Genomic DNA, 23,470 nt, shown 5'->3' on the forward strand with positions numbered 1-23,470 from the left:
CCCACCCTTCCTCTTCTTTTCCTTCCTTCCCTCCCTCCCTCCTTTTCTTTCTTCACTCCTTTTTTTTGGAGATAAGTAATTAATTTACAGTAGTTTATTTTTGTAGACTTTTTTGGCATTGTAATTGATATCTAATTTAATTTTTAGCTATTTGTTTATATAGTAAAATAATCTTAATTGATATATTTTTATTGGTGTATTATAATTATACATAATAGTTGGATTCATTATGCCATATCCACATATGCACATAACATAATTCAATCAATCTTGTCCCCCAGTACTTTCCCTCTCTCTTTTCCTCCCTCTCCCTGATCTGCTTTTACTCTACTTCCTTCTGTTATGAGTAATATTTTAATTTGTGCATTATAATTACATATATAAAATCAGGATTAATTGTGGTACATTCAGACATGGATGTAGCATAATTTAGTGGATTATGTTTTTTAAAGATGGAAACAGGAACATAAAAAATAGAAATGTAGAAATGTCAAAGAAAAGCCAACTACCAGAAAGCTATGTTCTGCCAAACATTTTTAGAAAAGAACTAATACTAATTATTCTTAAATTAACCCAAAACTTGAAGGTGGGGTAATTTATCCAAACACATTCTATGAGGCCAGCATTATCATGATACCAAAACCAGTCAAGGACAAAAAAAACAAAAACAAAAACAAACTATAGACAAATATCTTTGTTAGACATATTTGCAAAAATCCTCATCAAAATACTAGCAAACCAAATTCAACAGCATACTAAAGGTTATTCACCATGATCAAAGATTATTCATGGGCTGGGGATGTGGCTCAAGCGGTAATACGCTCACCTGGCATGCGCGGGGCGCTGGGTTCGATCCTCAGCACCACATAAAATAAAATAAAGATGTTGTGTCCACCGAAAACTGAAAAATAAATATTTTTTTAAAATTCTCTCTCTTAAAAAAAAAAAAGATCATTCATCCCAGAGTTATAAGGATGGTTCAACATATGTGAATCAATGAACAAAATAAAGAATGAAAAACAAAACCATGTGATCATCTCAAAAATGGAGAAAGACAACTGATAAAATTCACCATTCCTTCGTGATAAAAACATGAAACAAATTACAGAGGACAAATATCTCAATACAATAAAGCCATATATAATAAGCCAACAGATAACATTAAACTTAATGAGGAAAAGCTGAAAGCCTTTTCTCTAAGATCTGGAACAACACAAGGATGCTCACTTTTTACCTTTTTACTCAACACAGTACTGGAAGGCCTAGCCAGAGCAATCAAGCAAGAGAAAGAAATAAAGAGCATCTGACCTGGAAAAGAAGTCAGATTGCTACTGTTTGCAGATGCCATAATTTTATATATAGAAAATCCAAAGACTCCACCAAAAATTATCAGAACTAATAAATGATTGAACATGGTTGTAGGGTACAAAATCCACATCCAAAAATCAATATTATTGCTATATACCAATAGCAAATTATCTGAAATAGAAATCAAGAAAGCAATCCCATTTGTAATGCTATCAAAATGCATCTAGGAATAAATTTAATCAAAAAGCTAAAGGATCTCTACAATGAAAACTATAAAACATTGATGAAATAAATTGCAGTGGACACAAAAAATGGAAAGACATACCACATTCATGGATTGGACTAATCAATATTGTTAAAATGTCCATACTACCAAAAGAGAGCTACAGATTCAGTGCTATTTCTATCAAAATAGCAACAACATTCTTCATAGAACTAGAAAAAAAAAACTACTCCTAAAATTTGTATGGTTCCACTAAAATCCTCTTTTTTCTTTTTGATAACAGCTAATAGTATATTGCCAAAGCAATCTTGAGCAAAAAGAAGAATGCAGGAGGTATCATACTACTTGACTCCAAAATATTTAAAAAGGGGCAATAAACCTAAATAGTATTTCTCAAAAGAAGACATATAAATGATCGATGGAAAAAAGCTCAACATAATAAATCTTCAGGGAAATATAAATCAAAACCACACACATACACACACACACACACAAATCACCTCACTCAAGTAAGAATAGCCATGATCAAAAAAAGACAAAAGAGAACAAGTGCAAGCAAGAATGTGGAGAAAAGGAACCCTTCCACACTGTTGGTAGCAACATAAATTAATACAGCCATTGTGGAAAACAGTATGGAGGTTCCTCAAAAAATTAAAAGAACTACATGATCCAACGATCTCACTACTGGGTATTTATCCAAAGGAAATTAAATCCATATGTCAAAGAGACATCTACACTCCCAGCGTTTACTGCAGCAATATTCACAGTAGCCAAGAGTAGGAAACAACTTAAGTGTCCACCAGCTGATGAATGGATAAAGAGAATATTGTATCTACAACGGAATTTTATTCAGTCATAAAAAAGAATGAAATTCTGTCATTTGTGATGACATTGATGGAAATGAATATCATTTTGTTAAATGAAATGAGAAAGACAAGTACCAAACGATCTTTCATATGTGGAAGATAAAAAAGTTCATTCCATAGAAGTTGAGAACAGAATGGCAATTACCACAGCCTGAGGAGTGTTGGGGGTGGGGTAGAAGGGATGGGGAAAGATTAATCAACACGTAAGAAGTAACAGTCAGGAACAAGAAGTTCTAGTGTGCTATTGCAAAGTAAGCTGAGTATAGATAACAATAAAGTATTTCACAGTTCAGAAAGCTAGAGAAAAAGTATTTTAATGTTTTCACCACAACGCAATGATAAATGGTCAGGCACAGGGGCACATGCCTGTAATCCCAGTGACTTGAGAGGCTGAGGCAGGAGGATCACCAGTTCAAGTTTAGCCTCAGCAACTTAGTGAAACATCACATGGAACCCCATTAATAGTTATAATTTTTATAACTCAGCAATTTAGGGAGGCCTTGTCTCAAAATAAAAAGGACTGGGGAAGTAGTTCAGTGGTAGAGCACCCTGGGGTGCAATTCCCAACATCACTCACACAAACACACACACACACACACACACACACACACACACAGATAAATATTTGAGAGGAAATATATGTTGAACCTGACATAAACATTAGCCATGCATACATGTATGGGAACATCACATGGAACTCCATTAATAGTTGTAATTTTTATGTTAAAATAGAACTAATAAATTTTAACAATGTTTAAAAAGGAAAGTACTATGGTTTGGCTGTCATTTGAATGCCTCCCCAAGGTTCATATATAAAGGCATGGTCCCCATGTGGTGCTGTTGGGAGGTGCTATAGTATCTTTAAGAACTGGAGACAGTTGAAGGTCCTTAGATCACTGGGGATGTGCCTTTGACCGGGATTGTGGGAACCCCATACATTCCCATACTCTCCTTCCTGACTTGAGAATTGTGACACTTGCTTCCACTATTGTTATTTACCAGTCTCACAAGAACTGAGCTGATGCATGTTGTCATACCTTTGAACTTCCAAAAATCTAGCTAAATAAATTTTTATCTTCATAAATTCATTGCCTCAGGCATTTAGTTGTAGATGCAAAGTTGACTAATATTTTAAAGAATCACCCAAATGCTATATATAAAATAACATTAATACTTGATAATCACTGTGTATCATATAATTTTAATTTGAATTTAATGTGATTTTATTAAGTATAGTAAGAAAAAACTAAAATAAAAGGATTTGATGAATATACATCTTTTTCTACTATAATCAATTCCCTCAAAGAATGTCTAAAGTTAAGAAATAAGATTAAGAAAACCAACAAGAGATTTGGATAGTTATTTTTTTTAAAAATTTTTATTTGTTTTAATTCGTTACACTTGACAGTACAATGATCTTGATATATCATACATTTGAATCAGATGGGATATAATTTCTCATTTTTCTGAGTGTACAGGTTGCAGAATTACATTGGTCATGCAGTCACGTATATACCCACAGCAATAATAATGTCTACTTTGGATAGTTACTTTTAATGACATATTTTGACTTCAGAAAGTATCTTAGGGACCTTCTACTATGAATAATGAGGAATTAAGCACCTCTCCTCTCCAAGTTCCCAGTTAGCTCACATTATATCATTTAGATGATGTCAAGATTTCTGCAGTTTACATTCTGTTTTGAACTGCTAATAGATTAGTTTTAATTCTACAATTAAATAAATTCATCATTCATCTTCCATCATTTTTTACCAGGGTCAAAACATTCCTGTATTCTCTATTTTAAATCATCTTTGTGTCTCCTCTTGGCTCTACGGGGTTTTCAAGAGGGGCTCATCAGCATCATGTTCCCTGACTGCCTTTCTGGTACCTTTCTACATAAAGAACAACCTGGATAAAGAGAAACTTCTGAGTCATGCTTTCTTTCCCTTAGATCCTGCTCCATTGTCTTGCATTGACAAATGCAGAACAAATGAGGACCAGCAGGAAAATTTTGTGGTTGATGTGTTTGCCCTTCCTGCTCAGAGGCCTGTGGATAAATTCTTTATCCACAAAGTCCAGCACCTTATGCAGGCTGTCTCAGGAGGTTGTATTTTTTGGCACATGATGTGCCTTTATGACCTGCTGACAAAAAGTCATTGCTAAAGGAAGTCAGTTCCCCTTACATTATCTTTGAATATATTTCTGTTACATTTGTATTGCTGTTCTCACCAAATACCAGTTATGCTAATGTTTGATTTCCTTTGTCTGCTTTCCATACCCATCGTTGTCTCTAAAATCAATATTGCACCTTTGCTCTTTTCCATTCTTCTCATGATGTACTCCATCCTGTACATCATTCTCTTTTCAATTGATTTATTTTTTGCTATTGTTGTTTATAACTTGTACATCTGATACTTTTAATTTTTGTCTTTTATTTTTTTCCTGACTGTTCTAGTTGTCTTTATCTCATGCCATCTTGTAATCTTAAACAAACAAAGCTCTCAAACCTCACCTTTAAGACTCTTTCCTGTTAGATATGATGACCATCTATTCTTTGGAAGCCATGGACCCATCTCTTGGAACTTTTCTCTGGGAAAGACCTTTTGTTCTGTTGCCTATGTGACTCTTGCTTTAGTTTCCTTTTCCCACACCCTGATTTCTTCCTTCTACTTCCCCTCGTTTTGATGTGCATGCCAGGGTTCTGAATGCAACTGGCTATTTGTGAGCCACGTGAGTGAGCGAGGGCAGTTTACTGTCTTCAACACTCTGTCACCAAATCTCTTTATTTCCTTTGCCCACAACTCTCTTCCGACTGGCATTTGAATGGTTGGCACAACTAAGAAAAGAGCTTTTTAAATAAGTGGCTCACTGTGTCATCATTGGGCAAGGCCGCCTTCCCTGCCTTCACGCCACTTCATCTCTGGCATCTTTCCACGGTGAGGAGGTATACAAATGTGGTTTCTCCTGCAGCGCTGTCTCCCACCACAGTTCTGCAGGGACGTTCTCTGTGCTTTCAGGGGAAGCTCATGGTCCTCAGTCTAGGAGTCCCCGTAATCAGAGAATTATTGAACAGACCTTTCAGGATGACCATACTTACTCTTTGGGAAATCTATACCCCGCTCAGCGCCCAAGAAAATATTTGTCAGCTCTCAAACTTCCCTCTCATTTTGGTCCAGATTTTATGGTCTTTGGCAGGTGTGTTTCATGATTTATAGTTTGGGATTGTGGCCATTTCATTGTTCATTGAAGACAAAGTGTTTCCTCTTTTTCATTCACTTTGTGGGTTTTTTGTAGGGCTTCAAAGGAGGCAAAAGGAATTTTTAAAAATGCCTTATTGTCATGTTTAACGGAAAGCCCTGATTATTATTCTTTTTCAGTAGAGAGAAAAGCTTTCAATAGGCTTTTTGAACAGGTATTTTTAAATTATGATTTGGCAAATTACTTATTTTTCTTAAGCCAAATGATCAGCTAAGCGCTTGCCATACAATAAAACTTTTTAGTAAAACTTTTTATTAAACTACTACTGAGCCATTTTTGTTCAAACATTACTCATAAGACATTTCCAATGATACATGTTTGACTTTTCTTCCTTGTCATAAATGCTAGCAGGATCATTCAAAAAAATCCTTTTTCTGGGTGATGATCGTATGTTACTTTGTATTTGCTAAGTACAAATTAAGAGTGCCACTAGAGAATGTTCACAAATTACTTACGTGTGTATATGTGTGTGTGTGTGTGTGTGTGTGTGTGTGTGTATGAGAGAGAGAGAGAGAGAGAGAGAGAGAAATACATATATAGAGAGAATGATTAGTGCCTTACCATTTACAAAGCAGCAACTTTGTGCCAAATCTCCACCTATCAGTTCACTACAGAGACCCAATAGATTCAGTAGGAGGAGCATATAGGAACCGCATACCCTGAGTTCTCACATCTTTGTAACTATTTGTCTATAACCTTTAAATTTTTGAAGGTTATTTCAGCAAGATATAAAGTCTGTGGCTCCCATTTTCTCTCCTTCAGTATATTAATTATGTTGCTCCATTGTACGGGTAGTATTGTCAAGAAATGTGATGCCAAGCCAGGCATGATAGCACATGCTTATGATTCCCGCAGCTTGGGAGGTTGAGGCAGGAGGATTGTAAGTTCAAAGACAGAGAGGCCTTGAGCAACTTAGTGAGACCCTGTCTCAAAATAAAAAAATAACAAGGGCTGGGGAGAGGGGATGTGGCTCAGAGGTTAATTGGCCCTATGTTCAATCTCTGGTGCCGAGAGAGAGAGAGAGAGAGAGAGAGAGAGAGAAGAAATCTAATGTCTGTATGATATATANTATATATATATATATATATATATATATATATATATATATATATATATATTTCACCTAATGAGTGACTTGAGTCTTTTTGCCCAGATGCACAAATGCATTTACTTTAGTTACTTTAGAAAAATGTGTCTTGATATTGACTACTCTGGGTCAATTTTCCTAGGAATACAGGGTGCCCTTTCAAAATGGCAATTCAAGTGTTTTCTTTATGGTGTTGTTCTGTTATACTCTTTTGGTGGCTTTCTTTCCCTGGGACTTTGTATTCACTGGAATTTCTGTCCCTGTGTTTTATATCTGTCATTTTCACTTGAATCCTTTTCATTTCTTTTTTAAAAATATTTATTCTTAAGTTTTAGGTGGACACAATATCTTTATTTTACATTTATGTGGTGCTGAGAATCGAACCCAGTGCCTCCTACATGCTAGGCGAGCATTCTACCACTGAGCCACAACCCCAGCCCCTCATTTCTTTTTTATTCCATTCACTGTCCTTCTGTTTTTGGTCACCTTCATTATGACTCTCTGTATCTATTATTCTTGGGTTCCTTCTAGTATAGTCTACATCCTGAAAACTTCCCCCTAGATTTCTAATTCTTTCCTGAACCCTGTCAGCTATCTTTGCTCATTTACTTGTTATTTATTCATCTCATCTTAGGTTTTCTGTTTTTATTTGTGTCCGTAGTTTTCTTAGTTTCTTTGAGCTCATTTTGTAATATTAAATCATATTTTTATCTGTTTCAAGGTGACGTGTTACTGATATTTTCACTTACAGTATTTTTTGGGGGGGGTTGTTGAAAGTACTAGAGAAATTAAATTGCTTTCTGTGCTTTTAGGAAAGGGGAGTGTATGTGGTAGTGCAGTAGAGAATTTCAGGGTAATTATGTTCACTGTTTAAGGCTCCTTTCTCTGGTTCTGGTGTTAAAAGGAAGAATTTAGCAATTTGGCCACATTTCTGAAATTTGTACTCTCTGGACTTGTGCATTCCCAAGGAACTCTTTACTTTTCCCCATGTGTTCCTTCTGAACTCAGATATTAATTCTGACAACTTTTGTTGAGCATTCTGAAGACCTTAGAGATAAGAACTCTCCTGAACTCTCAGTCTTCTTAGGACACCTCTGAGTGGATCTGCATGATCATCCTACCCTTAGTTACACTCTGGAACCTGGAATCTTCTCTCAGTTGAATTGACTAGTCTGAGGTCTGCTTGCTCAGGGTTCTATTGAACCCTGTCGTGGTAATTATCATTGACTCCTGTGTTCCATGTGTTTGTTTGTTTGTTTTAAAATCTCTTCCTAGATCTAAATTTGTAGTTTCTTTAGTGTCTGCTACTGTGTGTGGTTTGGTCTTACCCACTTATGTCATTTTCATTAAAGTTATCTATGTTTTATTTTTCCTTTGCTTTTGAAATCCTAATTACTGTTCTTATTTTTCATTTTGCTTTTTAATGAGGGTTTGAGAATATTAAACTACCATCCTTCCACCATAGTTTTGCTTCACTGGAAACCTCCTAAATAGTTTTTAAATGAACTATTTTCAATAATATGCTTTTAGATACCAAAGTACTCATCTTCTATGATTTCAACTACCATTCACATGTTGATAATTGTATAGTTACAACTTATAGTGAAGATTTTATAGACTAGCAAACTATATGTATATCTAAACTAAACCCATTTTCTCTCCTTTTCAAATCACAATCTGAATATGCTTCATCTTCACTAATTTTAAAATTAATGGCCACCTCTTCTATTAGCCTTCTAAGACAGAAATAAGGAATGCCACTCTTTTTGCTCATTTTCTAACAATTTGATGACCAAAAATGTCAAGTATATTTCCTGACTACATTTCAAAACTATCTCTCTATCTCAATGGCTTATTCCTCATTGGTTTTATTCCAGTCTCCATCTAACAAGGTTTCTCAAGTTCCAGAATTTCTTCCTGTGATACACTGTCCATAGTGCAGCCAGAATTATATGTCTGAAACCCTGAACTGTATTTCCTTATTCAAACATCCTCCATCATAAATACAGGGATTGATACAAGTACCCCCAGTCCTTCACCATCTGGCTGCAACCTCTCCAGTCTATCTCATCTTCTTCTACTTCCTCAATGCATCCTGTTCCCATGCACATACCACTGGTAAACTCACAAGTCTGTGCCTTTGCATACACTGCTATCATGGCCTAGAACAACACCCTTATGTTACTTCCACACAGTTTGCACTCATTTCTTAAGATTCAAGTCTAAAGTTATGTCTTTTACAACACTTTCCTGGGACCCAGGCAGACACAGATGTTTTCCCTCAATTGTTCCATAGTTCTGTACCGGGGACACCTTTATTAGATTCTTTAAACATGATTGTAAACCTTATTTCAACTGCATGCCTCATTAAACTGTGAGTTCATTGGAATATTCTTGATTGTCTCTGATTCCTGGAGCCTGGGGTAATCAGCACAGCAGTGTGCAATAAATGCTGTTGTTTAAATGACTGTGAGCATGAAAGGCTATGGAATAGGAATATTCAGTTTAGAAGAAGCTTTTATAAGTCTCTTTATCCCATACAATGAGAGTTTGCCAAACAACAAGTGGAATACAGATAGATGGAGATGGTCCTTCCCTCTGGCAGCTACAATCTAGTTAGGAAAATAAGGCATGCTCAGATTGTGTGTGTGTGTGTGTGTGTGTGTGTGTGTGTGAGAGAGAGAGAGAGAGAGGGAGAGAGAGAGAGAGAGATTTAAAATAAGTGGACCAAATAGAAGTGCATATAATTGAATGAACTGGGTGCAGTCTGAATGGGTCAGAATTTAAGAGTAAGTGGTCATACTGACTCTAGAAAGACCACTATTAAGTAAAGACTGGCTATCTACATAATGATTAGTAATAAGAAACTCATAATTAATTCCACATAGTGAGAGTAAAAAGAGGACTTTAGAAAAACCTTGAAAACTGGAATGTTTTTTATTCATAGAGGGATATCCAAAAAAAAAAAAAAACAGGTACTGCTTTAAGATCAAAGACCATGAATCAAGGCGATATTAACTCCACAGGATAATGATTGATAGAGTGAACCTACATTCAGATGTCAGATATCTCCTGGCCCCACCAAACACTAATTATGCAGAGAGAGATTTTAGAATGTATTAAGAGAAGCCCAACAAAGTTTCTTAGACTCTTTAAAACAAAACAAAAAAATATTCCACAGATTGGAACTTCTTAAGGTCATTTCTATCCTGGGCACCACCAGTAAGCTGAAATTGTTTATCAGTAACTGTGCATGTGTGTGGGGGGGTTATGCTTTAGATATGAGGTTTCCCAAAAAGATTATGTGTGGACAATGCAAGAACATTCAGAGACAAAAGGATTAGATTATGAGAACTGGATCCTAATCAGTGGATTAGGATATGGATTGACTGGATATGGATTAACTGGGTGGTATATAGACAGTAGAGTGTGGCTACAGTAAGTAGGTCAGTAGGGCATACCTTTTGGGTTTATATTTTGTCTCTGGTGAGTGGACCTCTGTCTTGTGGATAACATATCCTCAGTTGCTTTCCTCCACCATGTCCTTCCGCCATGATATTCTGCCTCACCCCAGGCCCAGAGCTATAGAGTCAGCTAATCATGGACTGAAACTCTGAAACCATAAGCCATAGGTCATAAAGCCTTTCTTTAAATTGTCCTTGTCAGTTATTTTGGTCACAGCAATGAAAAAGCTGGCCAAAACAAATTGATACCAAGAGTAGAATTGTTGCTAGGACTAACTTGACCATGTGAATCAGAAGCACTGTGAACCGGTTTGCAAGCAGAATTCAGAAAAGTATAGAGATGTGGGCTGGAAAAGCTTTAGAATGCTGTGAGCAGAGATTAATAGCTGATTCTGCTGGGAGTTCAGAAAACCAAAATGCCAACAGAACTGTGGACAGTAGAGATTGGGCTCTGGAACAGACTCTACTGGAAACTGGAGTAGAGGCCATTCATGTCATACTGGCAAAAAAAGTTGTCTATATTTGCTCATGTCCTCAGATTTCTGTGAGGCTGAATTTAAAGGTGAAGAACTAATTAATCTGGAAGAGGAATCTTCCAGGCAGTACAGCATTCAGGCAGTGGAATGGATATTGCAGGCAGCTTTTAGCCAAGTTTACTGTGATAATCAAGAGCAAAAATATTTGAAAAACTTGCAGTTTGGCTACAAAAGTCCAAGTAAAACTGGGGCTAAGAAAGCTGTGGTTGTTGAAGAGATTACAGTCACTAAAAAGATAATAAGTACTTTACCCAGAGACAACAGGAAAGATGGCTTGTGGGCATCCCAGGAATGGCAAGACCACACCTATCACAGGCTTAAGGGTATAAGAGTAAAAGTTCCTTTAGGAAGGGATATTAGGGGCTCCTAATTGCAGAGGGGGGAATCTATGAAGTCATTTCACTGTGGTCAGCCAATGAGGCCCTCAGAGACTACTGTAGGTGCGGTCCCAGGAGGCTTGGCTACTGCTTGAGATGGTGGCAGCCTTGGCATCAACCATATGGTGCTGGTTCTGCAGGAATGCAGGATGCTAGAGTTAAGGGGTCATGGAGGCTTCCACCAAGATTTCAAAGGAAGCCCTGGAAAGCAAGGCAAAGTGTAGCAGAGTTAGAGTTCCTTCAAGCTGCTCCTGAGAGGGTAATGTATGAAGATGTGAGAAGGAAGCCAAAGCTGCGGTGAAAATTCCCGAGATTAAGAGATGTCAGTAATGTGGGATATCTGTCAAGGAATCAAGCAGCAACATGCCAAGAGGACTGCAACCAGCCGAACAATAGAAGTGGAGCTATACAAGCTCTTTGGAGAGAGCCTCACAATGCCATCTGTTCCGGATGCCAGATGTGGAGCTATAGAACTTGTTTGCCCCCAGCTGGATTTCAGTTTTGTTTTGGTCTCATCACTTCCTTTTTCACCCCCTTCTATTTGGGATGGAAACTTTATTCTGTGCCATTATATACTATATATATGAAACTTGCTTTCGATCTTTATAGTGGAAAACATCCATGGGTTTTTCTTGAGTTTCACAAGAGATTTTGGACTTGGACTTTTGAGTAATACCAGAACTGTGAAGATCATGGGGACTCTTGAAAATGGACTAAATATATTTTGCATTGTGAGAAGGGCATGAGCTTTTGGGGGCCAAGAGTGGAATGTTATGGTTTAGATATAGGTGTCCCCCAAAAGATCATGTGTGAGACAATGCAAGAATGTTTCAGAGGCAAACTGATTAGATTATGAGAACTGTAACCTAATTGGTGGATTAATCCACTGACACTGATTAACTGGGTAGAAACTATAGACAGATAGGGTGTGGCTGGAGAAAGTAGGTCACTGAGGGCATGCCTTTGGGGTTTATGTTTTGTCTCTAGTGAGTGGAGCGCTCGCTAGCTCTCTCTCTCTCTCTCTCTCTCTCTCTCTTTCTCTCTTTGCTTCCTGGTTGCCATAAGCTGCTTTCCACCACCATGTCCTTCCATCATGATGTTCTGCCTCACCTCAAGCCCACAGCTATGGAGTCAGCTTACTGTGGATTAAAACTCTGAAATCATAAGCCAAAATAAACTTTCCTTCAAATTGTTTTTGTCAGGCTTTTTGGTCACAGGAATAAAACAGCTGAAAAAACCCTGTGTCCTTGTGTAAATGTGTGTGTGTGACTCTTTCATGCATTTGTAAATGTCAGTGTCTCACAAAAGATGTTTAGGGTAGGAGTCCTGGTTGTTTTGCCAATTTCTGTGGTGTAAATACCCCAATTATGACTGATTTCAATCTATCAACTCAATGTCATTAAGTACAAGTTGCCAAAAAATTACATAATTACATACAAGTAAGATATATTATATGATTTTCACAAGCCTGTATAAACTGGCTCCCAAACAAGATGATCTTCATGTGTCCTAATTAATAATTCTATTGAAAACTGAGATTCTGTATTTGAAACTTTGTGTATCTTAGATGTATTCTTTTAAAATTTCTCATTTATAAAGATATTTCCTTTTTTACTTAAAATATGGATGCATTTCAAGAATTAAGAGGACTTCAGATAGGTCACTAAATACAGGAAGTGGAAAAGTCAGATGTGATTGCAGGTATTGGCAAGATGATGATATACTGGCAGAGACAGGAAATAAGGTAGGGAGTTGGTTGGGATGGGATAAAGAGATTGTCCCTTGGTTTTCCAATGATGGGGATATATTCAACATGGAAAGCTGGAGATATGGTATTGGATAGGCTAGAGTTTGCTTCTAGAGAAGAAGAGTTACCTATAAAAGTCATAGTAGAGGTAGGGACACAGAATCAACTAGAGAGTAAAAATGTAGCCATGAAAATTGAAGGGTCAAATATCAAGTTTTTTTGGAAATTTGGAAGAAGACAAATTAACAGAAAAGATGTAATCAAATATGCAGGGAAAAAAACACCTGGAAACATCATGAAAGAAAAAGACAAATATAGACAAAATGTCAAATGTCCATCAACGTACAGAAAATAAAAAATGAGAGAAGGTTACTGGATTTTAGTCAAGGTGTGAGGGCATCAAACAGGTTACGGGGGTATATGGATCACAGAAACCTACCATTTAGGAGGATTGCCATTTATGAGTCAATGCTTCTTTCTTACAACTTGAAAGGCTGTATAAGAACTGAAGGCTCCTTTTTGCCAATTGCCCAGTCCAGATCTAAGGAACTAAGGCAAACTAATGAGCCAATGAATGGGCAGAGCTCACACACACCATGAATAGAGCTAGTGTGGGGAGAGAGGACTATTCCAGTTACAGGCCAGCAGACCCAGCATGATGAAGAATGGAAATTGCGGTGTGGCTTCTCACTCACTTCACGTCCAGGGTTAGTGGCCAGTTTCAATGTGGAAGGGCTTTATCCAGAACCACAGAACAGATGGCTGCCCCCAAGTGAGCCATCCCATGGCACAAGGGTTAGTTTGGCACGAAGCTTTAGAGAAAGGTGGCAATTTGGTGCCAGAGTCTCTGCCAAAGCAAAGCAACTCCAAAATGAGAGGAAATTTCAACTAACGGGGAAAATGCTGAACCCCGTAGGAAACCCAGACTGCCATGCCACAGGCTGTGTGTCTGACTGTACCTGCATCTGAACACTGTCTTTCAGTGTCCCAAGGTTTGTCCTACCTTCCTGTGAAATGTGTGCGCTTCCTATTTCTTCCTGATAGTGGCTTCCTGAAGATGTGATCTTGGCTTTGAGAGAGGGGTCTTAAATGCATGGGCCGACCTTCTGGCATAGGAGAGCTTGCCCTTTGCCTTGAGTAGCTGACTGCATCAGGTTCAATGCACATCAGGTGGGTAACCTCCTCTTTTTTTCTTTCCTTTGTTTCTCCCAGAAAAAAAAAACCTTTCCAGTGAATGATTTTCTCTCCTGTGTTAGCAGACCCAAGTATTTCTAAAAATCACCACTTCAACACCACTTTGCATTTTCCCTGATTTTTTTCAAAACCACTTGAGGGATACATTTTCTTGCTCAGAGCTCTGTAGGGCCCAAGGACCTGTCAGTGATCTCATGGCCACTGGCCTCAAGGACATTATAGGCCAGATAGGAAGACCATATGGTTGCTCAGGAAGTAGTGACTCACTGAAATACAATAAAAAGTAGGGTCATTGTGAGTTTAAGGTGGGGAGGGAACGCTGCATGATTTTAGAGAGTGGAAGACTTCACAGAGGTGGGTAGCTCAGAGCCTGAGCTGGAATTTGGGGTCCCCAAAAAAAGGAAAGACACAAAGATAAGCATGAGTACAATGGTGTCACTTTAATGACATAGAACTGGCAAATGCAGGTCCAATTATTTGCTGAGAGAATGGACAGGAAAGGGAATCAATAATGTCACCACCTGTCTCTACTCTCAAAGGCCAGTGAGAAGAGTTTGTTTCATAAGACAGGGCACTGTGAAGACCTACTTATTCTTACAGAAAAGAAAGAATCAGTGGGGTATTTTAGAGTATAGCACTAGTTCTAGGCTGGGCCTATAAACAAGGTGCCTGGCTTCTTTCCCTAGCCCCCAGGTCCTCTGTTTCCTTGCCTCGTCCCACTTGGGTTAGGAGCACTTGCTCCAAGAGCACATTGCCTGAAGTCAGTCCTACCTTGGACATATTTTAAAGCTGAGTAACTCAAACAAGCATGAGGAGCGAGTGAAAAATGCTTCTCAAACTGTAACATGCATTAAACACCTGGGGATCTTACTGAAAAACTGACTGTCATTGCTGAGGTCGGGTGGGATTAGAGATTCCTCCCTTCTCGCAATCTCCCAGTTGATGTCCACTTAGTCCCTGTGCCACACTCGGCGCAGCAAGCAGATAAAGCATTCATAACAACAAGAGTCTCTCCACAAAGGCATGACCCTTTCCTTTCTGCTTTCTTTACGGGGACAGGAACTGGAATCTGCACTACCTGTGACAATGGGACATAGTAAAAGTTCACTCTTTGAGTTTAGCTTGGTGACTGGGACATACACTGCCTAACCATTAACCAGGTAACTTTGCCTAGTACCCAGTCTCAAAGGGATACTCAAATGAACACTTCTGTTCTGTGGTCTCTATTTTTTCTGTGAGAAAGTAGGATGGGGGCCAGGTGAGATAGCACATACCTCTAATCCCAGCAATTTGGGAGGCCAAGGCAGGAGAATCATGAGTTCAGGGCAGCCTCAGCAACTCAGTGAGACCCTGTCTCAAGATTAAAAACTACAAATAAAAAAGATGGATGATGTCGCTCAAGAGGCAAAAAGCCCTTGGGTTTGATCTCCAGTGTCAGAGAGAGAGGCAGCAGTGGGGCGGGGTGGAGGGAGCTGTGAGTTGGAGGGAAATAAAGCAAATCAACTTTTGCACACAGAACTCAACAGGGCTAATTTCTATCCATTCTTCCACAGCCTATTTTAGGGAGGTTGTCTCACCTAGAATAGCCATACCTCTTGCTTTAGGACCTGAATGTTGGAGAAGACAGTTCTCCTGTCCCTTGTGTCACTGACTTATAGTGTGACAGGTTGAGATGAGAGCATCGTTTCCTCTCCTGTGAGCTAGATAGAGGGAGTAGGGCATAATGGCTGGATCAAGGTCAACTCCTCCTCTGCAGACCCTGAAGAGAGGTATTCAATTCTTTTCCTGAATACTTTTTGAGTATTTAGAGGGACATTTATGTAGACTTTCAGTGAGCTTCATGAGGAATAGGACTATGACCTGTGATTTTTTTTCTTAAGACAGTTTTAAAATATTGGTACTTAATTGAGCTACCAGTTAAAACTCCAAAGCTGGAGAACATGTATTATCAATCTAACCTACTGCCAGAATTATGGACTTTCCCTTAAGGAAAAAGGGAAAGCCCTCCTCTGCTAGATGTTTCCCTATCAAATATCTCATATTATCCTCACTAACCAAAACTTTTAGAGGAAAGAAAATTGGAGCTCAGAGAGGCTAAGTATATTGAACAAGGACAAGCAGCTTATAGGCTCTAGAGTTAGGATCCAGCATTGGTCTGTTTGGCTCAAAAGGCCTTGCTTGCTCTTGCATGAAAGATCAAAGTATACACCCTTCTTACTAAATTTTGGTCACACAAACTTGGGTTTGAATCCTAGCTCCATTGTTAGACAAGTTACTTAATCTTAATGAATCTGTGTTTTCTCATCTATGGAAATGGAGACAATATCTGCTTCTAGATGAGGGTGGCAGGTGTGACTACATCTGGCACTGAACTAGCACGTGAACACACTAGTTCATTCACATGTGTGCTTTACCACTGAGATACATCCCCAACCTTTTTAAAATTTTTTTTATTTAGAGATAGTGTCTCACTAAGTTGTTTAGGGCCTTGCTAAGTTGCTGAAGCTGACCTTGAAATTGTGATCCTTCTGCCTTGGCTTCCTAAATTGCTGGAATGACAGGAAACTGCCACCATGCCTGGCTTGCCCAATCTAATTTCTTAAGGTGATTTCTGATGTTGAGATTGGCTCTCTACCCTCAGAAGACAGTTTATGGTAGTGACTGGAGGTTCCAAAATACTGACAACACAACTTATGAGAATTATCTGTTTCTGAATCTTTGCTAAGAACCTCAGCCTGTAGATCTATATATTTTAAAGATACAGCAAGACTGGAGCAAAAGTCTAGAATAAGGATAAAGAGCTGGAATAAGAATAAAAGATTGCAATAAGAAGACCATCAGACCAAGAAAGTCCCTGGGAGACTCTGGGGAACTTGATTCTGCAAGTAATAAGACCCTGGAAGATTCTGCACAAACAGTTGATTTGATGAAAACAGTGATGGAGATACTATGGTTTATCAGATAGCCTGGAGATGGGAGAGTAATATGGAGACAAGTAGATCAAGTGAACAGTTTCATAACAGAAAGAACCCTTGGAATAAAGTCAAGAATGGATTCTGCTCCTACATTGTCATCTGTATGAGCTTGGACATCTTATTTAAAGTTCTAGGGCTTTAATATTCCCACCTAAAAATTAAAGCATCATTACCAGATTGTGTTGATTCCTGTCCACACAAGACAACGTGCTAGAATTCAATTTACAGCAATAATCCAACCTTGAAATGATGAAGGGCAAAATTAACCATAATAGCAACAGATTGTAGAGGATATAAATGTATAAAGATGTTCAGAAAGTTGAAATGACAGGGTTTAATGAATAATTCTAAGAGGGAACACAAGGAAGAAAGGAACCAAACTGATTTTGAGTTTATCCTGGGATACTATGATGCTAGTACCTCCCAAAGAAGGGATTCATTTGGGAGAAAAAATTATGAGAAGAGTTTAAATAATACGGTGTAAAAACTGAAAATGATTAATTGAGATCAGGCCTGAATCCTCATCCAGTCATGACCCCAAGAGTGAGAGTGTCTTCTTAAATTTGCACCCTACACACCCTACTCATCTCACAGCAGTCCTGGTCTGATCCTGTGGAGGAATTATTAAGAGGCTGAAACAAAGGAGGAACAGAAAAGAAGAAACTGTAAAGTTGAGAATAGTCCTTACCTTTGACCAGTCTCCTGCAGCCAAATGTGGGGGGCAGTCTATTCTGGCACAGGATTTATGAGACGATGCCTTGGGTCCTTGGCACAATTCATCAGAGAGATTCAAAAAACTGCCATCTGTTAATAGCTGCCGACAGGTGACTCTTCGGTTCTGAGTTCCCCCACCACATGTCCTGGAACACTAAGAAGACAAGAGGAGGTAAGGCAGTGGGCTCAGCTCACTCTAGAGTACAGCAATGCAGGGCTCCTCACTGTCATAAGCATGGCAGGTCATGGGGTCACCAATCTGCTGTACCTGCTGCCAATCTTCAATATGCCAGCCAGGAGGGCAATCGAATTGATTGCATGCTTGTAGGGCATGGGGCTTTTCATCCCTGCATTCCTCAGCAGGTGCAGGGGACTCTTCTGGGTGCAGGCAGTACACTTCCCGGGTCTGGATTCCAACACCACAGGTTGCTGAGCAGGGACCCCAGGAGCCCATGTGCCACCTACACAAAAAGCCAAGTGGGGAAAGTTGAATTGTCCAATGAGACAAAGTGCAACAGTCTACATGAACAATTTTAAGTTCTTCTCTGCACTTCTGGGTTTTATACACTGTATAAAAATTCCACAGCAACAGCATCTCCATCAATGTATGCAATTAAAATACAGAAATGTAGTATTGAAAGGAAAATATGTCAGGGAAGTGTTTTAAGATCTTACTCGTTTGGAAAGGTCTAGTGAAAAGAAGCAGAGTTGTTCCCATCCTGCCTTACCACCATCTATCAAAAATAAAATCTTGGTTTGGTTTTGAGTAGAGTCCCAAGGCAATGATGATTTATATAGGTGTCAAAAGAAATTTTAAATGCTCAAAAACACACTTCAGGAAATCTTCAGGGCACCTGGATTCATTATTTGGAATATCCCTAAGAAAATTCCTTTATGTTAGGAGTGGATTTACAACATAAATATAATGTGATTCCTTTGCAATAAGATCTTGGAAAAATCAGGTTTTCTCATGAAACATCTGTAAAAATGAAAAACCAGGGCAGTTGCTTTTAATACATATTTCCAAGTTGCCTTCAAGGAAGATTCTCCCAATTTACACCCAGCAGAAGCATGTGAGAGAGCCAAGCCAGATAATACTATTTAAAACATCTCTGTCCAAGTGATGGGTTAAAAAAATTATGTGTTATATTCATTTTAATTTGTGAAAATTTAATTTTTAGTGAAAATGAAACTAATTACTGTAGATATACATCATGAGGTAAATTTTAAATTGCTTAAAATGTACATAAAAGGATGGTGGCTCCAGAGTAGTTTGTAGTAGCAAAGACAAAAAAATAAAATAAAATTTCACAAAATGAAAAATTATCTAAATATTTAGCAATGAAGGACAAAATAAATACTTGTGAATGCAGAAAGTACAAAATAAATACTTGTTCATGCACAGAGTACAATTCTAGAAGCCATTAAAGTAATAAAGTGGACAACTGACATGCAGATGCATTCATGGTGTTTTTATTAGAAAAGATGATCATAAAATGGCTTATAAAAATAATCCTATATTTTATGCAGTAATAAATGTATGCAGAAAATTCTGCATATTTGTACATCTAAATGTTAACAGTGATAAGTGATAAGATTGTTATTTTCTTTTCATCCTTACTATATTTTTTCCTGAATTTTATTATAATGAGCATTCATTCCTGGAGAAAAAAATCAGTTTTCTTAAAAAAAATTAGTGTTTATTGAAAAGTGATTTTGTTCTAATCATTTCTAATTTTCTATAATAAATGTTTTATTTGTATATATAATGGGAAAATGAAATTACAATAAGACAAAGAGGAAAATTTTTATTTATATGGAAATTTTTGTAATGAAGATACAATGATTATTAAAGTACAGAAATTGAATAAAAAGTCTAAATATGTATGAAGTATGAGCTGTTAGATGCAAGATAATGAACAGAAATATAATTGGAAAATTTGAAAGCTTTAAAATGTTTTGCCAAGCTCTTCCCATATCAAGAAGACAAATATTAATAAGAACACAAATTTAAGAATATATTTGAAAATATTGATGAAATAGATAACTTTCTAGGAAACTACAGCAGTCCCATTCAAGAAGGGGTCTGGACCCTGCTCCTCTTGTGAACAAATCTCTACAAAGTTTCAAGGAACAAGTGAATTCCCCAAATACCTTAAATTTTCCAAAGTAGAAGATTAAAATATTTTAATGCATATTGTGAAATTAGCCAAACCTGAGCACAAAATCTGATAAATATATAGAAAAAAATTTCATGTGAACATATACCCTAAATCCTAAATAAAGTTATAAATTATAAGCACAAAGAAACAAGTTAATCAAAAAATTAAAATAATACAGAATGTATGTTATAGACTAAAGGTTTATGTCTCCCCAAAAGTCACATGTTGAAGCTCTGTCTCCCAGTGGGCTGTGTGCAGATGGGGCCTTTGGGAAATAACTAGGGTTAGAGTTATGAGTTCAGGACCTTCATGAGGACATTAGTGCCTATATAAAAAGACACATCAAAGAGTTTGCACTCTCTACCAGACAGCAAGAAGGTGAGAAACTGGATATCTGAAGGCCAGGAAGAGTCCTCGCCAATAATTAAACCCTGCCTGACTTTGATCTTGGATTTTCCAGGCAAACAAAAAATAAAATGCTGTTGGTTAAGCCACCTAGTCTATGGTATTTTGTTAAGGCAGCCTGAGCTAAGATAGCTGATAACAGTGGAAGTGAAATAGGTAATCCCCAAATATTTGAAATTATGCAATAACCTTTTAATTTACTTTTGAGCTAAAGAAGGAATCACAATGGAAATCAGATTGTATTTTTAAGTTAATGTTAATAAAAATATCAAATGTCAAAATTTGTAGGATTCAGGTAATGCTACAAAGAGAAAAAAATAACCTTAAATGCATACATTAAAAAAGAAAGATTGACTTTAATAATCCTAGTATCTATTAACAGCATTTAAACTCATAGAAGAACATAGAAGAAAGGAAACAAAGCAATCACCAAAGATAAGAACAGAAATAAATAAATTAGAATATAAAAAAGATGGTTTTTCAAAAGACTAATAAAATTGATAAGTCCTTGATGAAATATGAAGGAAGATGAGAGAAGGCATGAATTACCAATATTAGGAATTTAAGGGGCAATTTCAAAGACATTAAAAATAATGAGTGTATGTTTATAATAAAAAACACAATTGATAAATTTGCAAAGATACACAGACTGAAGAAAATTCAAAAAACCCACAAAAAACTTACAAAACCCAGTTTAGAAAAACATACAAATGGGGAGAAATTTGACCATTTCTTAAATTAAATTTATAATTTAAAATGTTAAAAGAAACCTCCAGTATCAGATGACTTCCTGAGATTCTACTAAGCATTTAAGGTGTAAATAATTTCACCCTTACATAAACTCTCCAGAAAAAAGAAGACGGAAAACTTCCAATTCACTTAGGTCAATGTCTCTTATAAATGCATACATAAAAATTCTAAACCAAATTTTAGCATACAAATGATTAAGTGACCAAGCTAGGTTTATTCCAGGAAGGCAAAATTGATTCAACCATGGGAAATCAGTGTGTAAAGTATTAGCAAAGTAAGGAGAAAAATCATAGTATCCTTTCAGTGGAAAAAGAAAAACATTTGCTAAATTTTAACAGATATTCATAATAACCTTCTTAATCTGAATAAATCCATCCAAAAATCAAGTGGAGGGAGGATGCAGCGGGAGAGGGTGAAAGAATATAGCAAGACAGATAATTGAGTTCCCCTCTGTTATGAAAAATAGCAAAAACAGTTAAAGAAAGAAATAAGGTTAAAGACATTTCCTATACATAACAAACAAATCAGTGAACCAGAACTCAAATGGAAACAGTACTACAGTACTAAGAAAATTAAAATATGTGATGTATGTGACTGTACTGAGGATATTTAAACTCTGGAAGAAGAGATTTTGAAGTTAATGAGAGGCTCATAAAAATTAAGCAAACAAGAAATCAAAGCAATTATCAATTCTAGAGAAAATAGAAACTTCAATAAAGAAGAAAAATGAGACCATAGTAAAATATTAAACAACTCAGCTGCCCTTAAAAATAATATCTTTATTAAGGCATAGTTTACATACCATAAAATTTACCCTTTTTAAAAAAGAATTTTTGGCACTGTGGAGTGAACCCCATACCAAAACCCTTATACCTCTACACCCCTAGTTGTTGTTGTTGTTGTCATCGTCATTGTCATCCTCCTCCTCCTCCTTTTTTAAAGTTTTTACTTTCAGACTGGATCTCACTAAATTGTTGATGTTGGCCTCAAACTTTTAATCCTTATGCCTCAGGCTCCCTAGTTGCTAGGATTACAGGTGTGCACCATCATGCTCAGCTGAATTTACCCTTTTAAGGTAGAGCAATACTCTTTTAAAAAATAGCTCTCACCAAACTCTGGGCCATTTTAGATACTAAATACCTGACAATGGTGGAAAACTTGACCATGATTCATCAGATGACCATTTAACTTAAATCATGAAATGGACATTAGCCGATCCACAAAGTCAAAACAGTTAAATGGGACCAGTAGCCTATCACTGAGTGGAAGTGGTACATGGTGGTGAGTGCATCCTTGAGAAATGTCTGGTGATGGGAACAGACACAAGAACCCCCCAAAAACCTACTTGGACAGCACCTTAGTGTGACCTTAGGTGTTTTCCTTCTGTCTGTCCTCCCTTGATTCCTGTCTTTTATGAACTTAGTTCTCCAGCCTTTCTGTTATTCTTGTAGGACACCTAATATCTTTCCAAAAAATCTATATTTAGCTCAAATTAGCCAGAGTTTATATGACTTGTACCTAGGAGCCCTGAGTAATATATAAGGAAATACAAGTTTATATTATTTTTTAATTCTAGAAATTTTTTGCAAATTCATTTCACATGCAATAAGATAAAATGAATATATAATTTTGAATTTCAATTTAGCATTTACCTTTAAATTTTAATATACATAACTATTTCTTTCTTTTTCTTTTATTGTTTTGGTACTTGGGATTAAATGCTGGGATGTTCTACCAATGAGCTACATTCCCAGCCATTTTAAACATTTTTTGATAAATTTTGAGACAGGGTCTAGCTAAGTTGCTAAGGTAATGGGTTTGCTAAATTGCTGAGGCTGGCCTGAAATTACAATCCTCTGCCTAAGCCTTGCAAGTCACTGGGATTACAGGTATGAGCCACCACCCCAGCAACATACACTAACTCTAAGTTTTATAACAAAGACTAGAATTACTCAACATCTCCTTCCTTCTGTTGCTCAAGATGAAAGCACTTCTCATAACCGGGTGTGGTGGTGCATATCTGTAATCCCAGTGACTCCTCAGCAATTTAGCAAGGCTCAAAGCAATTTAATGAGACCTTGTCTCAAAATAAAATATAAAAAGGACTAGAATGTGGCTTAGCCCTGGGTTCAATCACCAGTACCAAAAAAAAAAAGAGTCCTTCTCAGAAATCTTGAAACACTCATCCACTACTCTTGTTTAGAAATGTTTTTCCTGTTGGGAATGGTGGTGCACACCTGTAATCCCAGAGGCTCAGGAGGCTGAGCCAGGAGGATCATGAGTTCAAAGTCAACCTCAGCAATGGTGAAGCACTAAGAAACTCAGTGAGACCCTGTCTCTAAACAGAATACAAAACAGGGCTGGGGATGTGGCTCAGTGACTGAGTGCCCCTGAGTTCAAT

At 37.3% G+C, this 23,470-nt stretch overlaps 1 protein-coding gene across 2 annotated transcripts in view; it reads right to left on the reverse strand.

Annotated features, from left to right (window-relative positions):
* Adamtsl3 (ADAMTS like 3) overlaps window positions 1–23,470 on the reverse strand; it is a 321,149-nt gene that overhangs the window by 61,814 nt on the left and 235,865 nt on the right. For both annotated transcript variants that reach the window (XM_048790168.1, XM_048790167.1), the window contains exons 18-19: window positions 18,021–18,213; window positions 17,727–17,906 (exon numbers count right to left, since the gene is read on the reverse strand). In XM_048790168.1, the coding sequence (XP_048646125.1) occupies window positions 17,727–17,906; window positions 18,021–18,213 (373 nt within the window). The remainder of the gene's footprint in view (window positions 1–17,726; window positions 17,907–18,020; window positions 18,214–23,470) is intronic.

The sequence above is a fragment of the Marmota marmota genome, unplaced genomic scaffold (assembly GCF_001458135.2).
Source record: "Marmota marmota marmota unplaced genomic scaffold, marMar, whole genome shotgun sequence".
Taxonomy (NCBI): domain Eukaryota; kingdom Metazoa; phylum Chordata; class Mammalia; order Rodentia; family Sciuridae; genus Marmota; species Marmota marmota.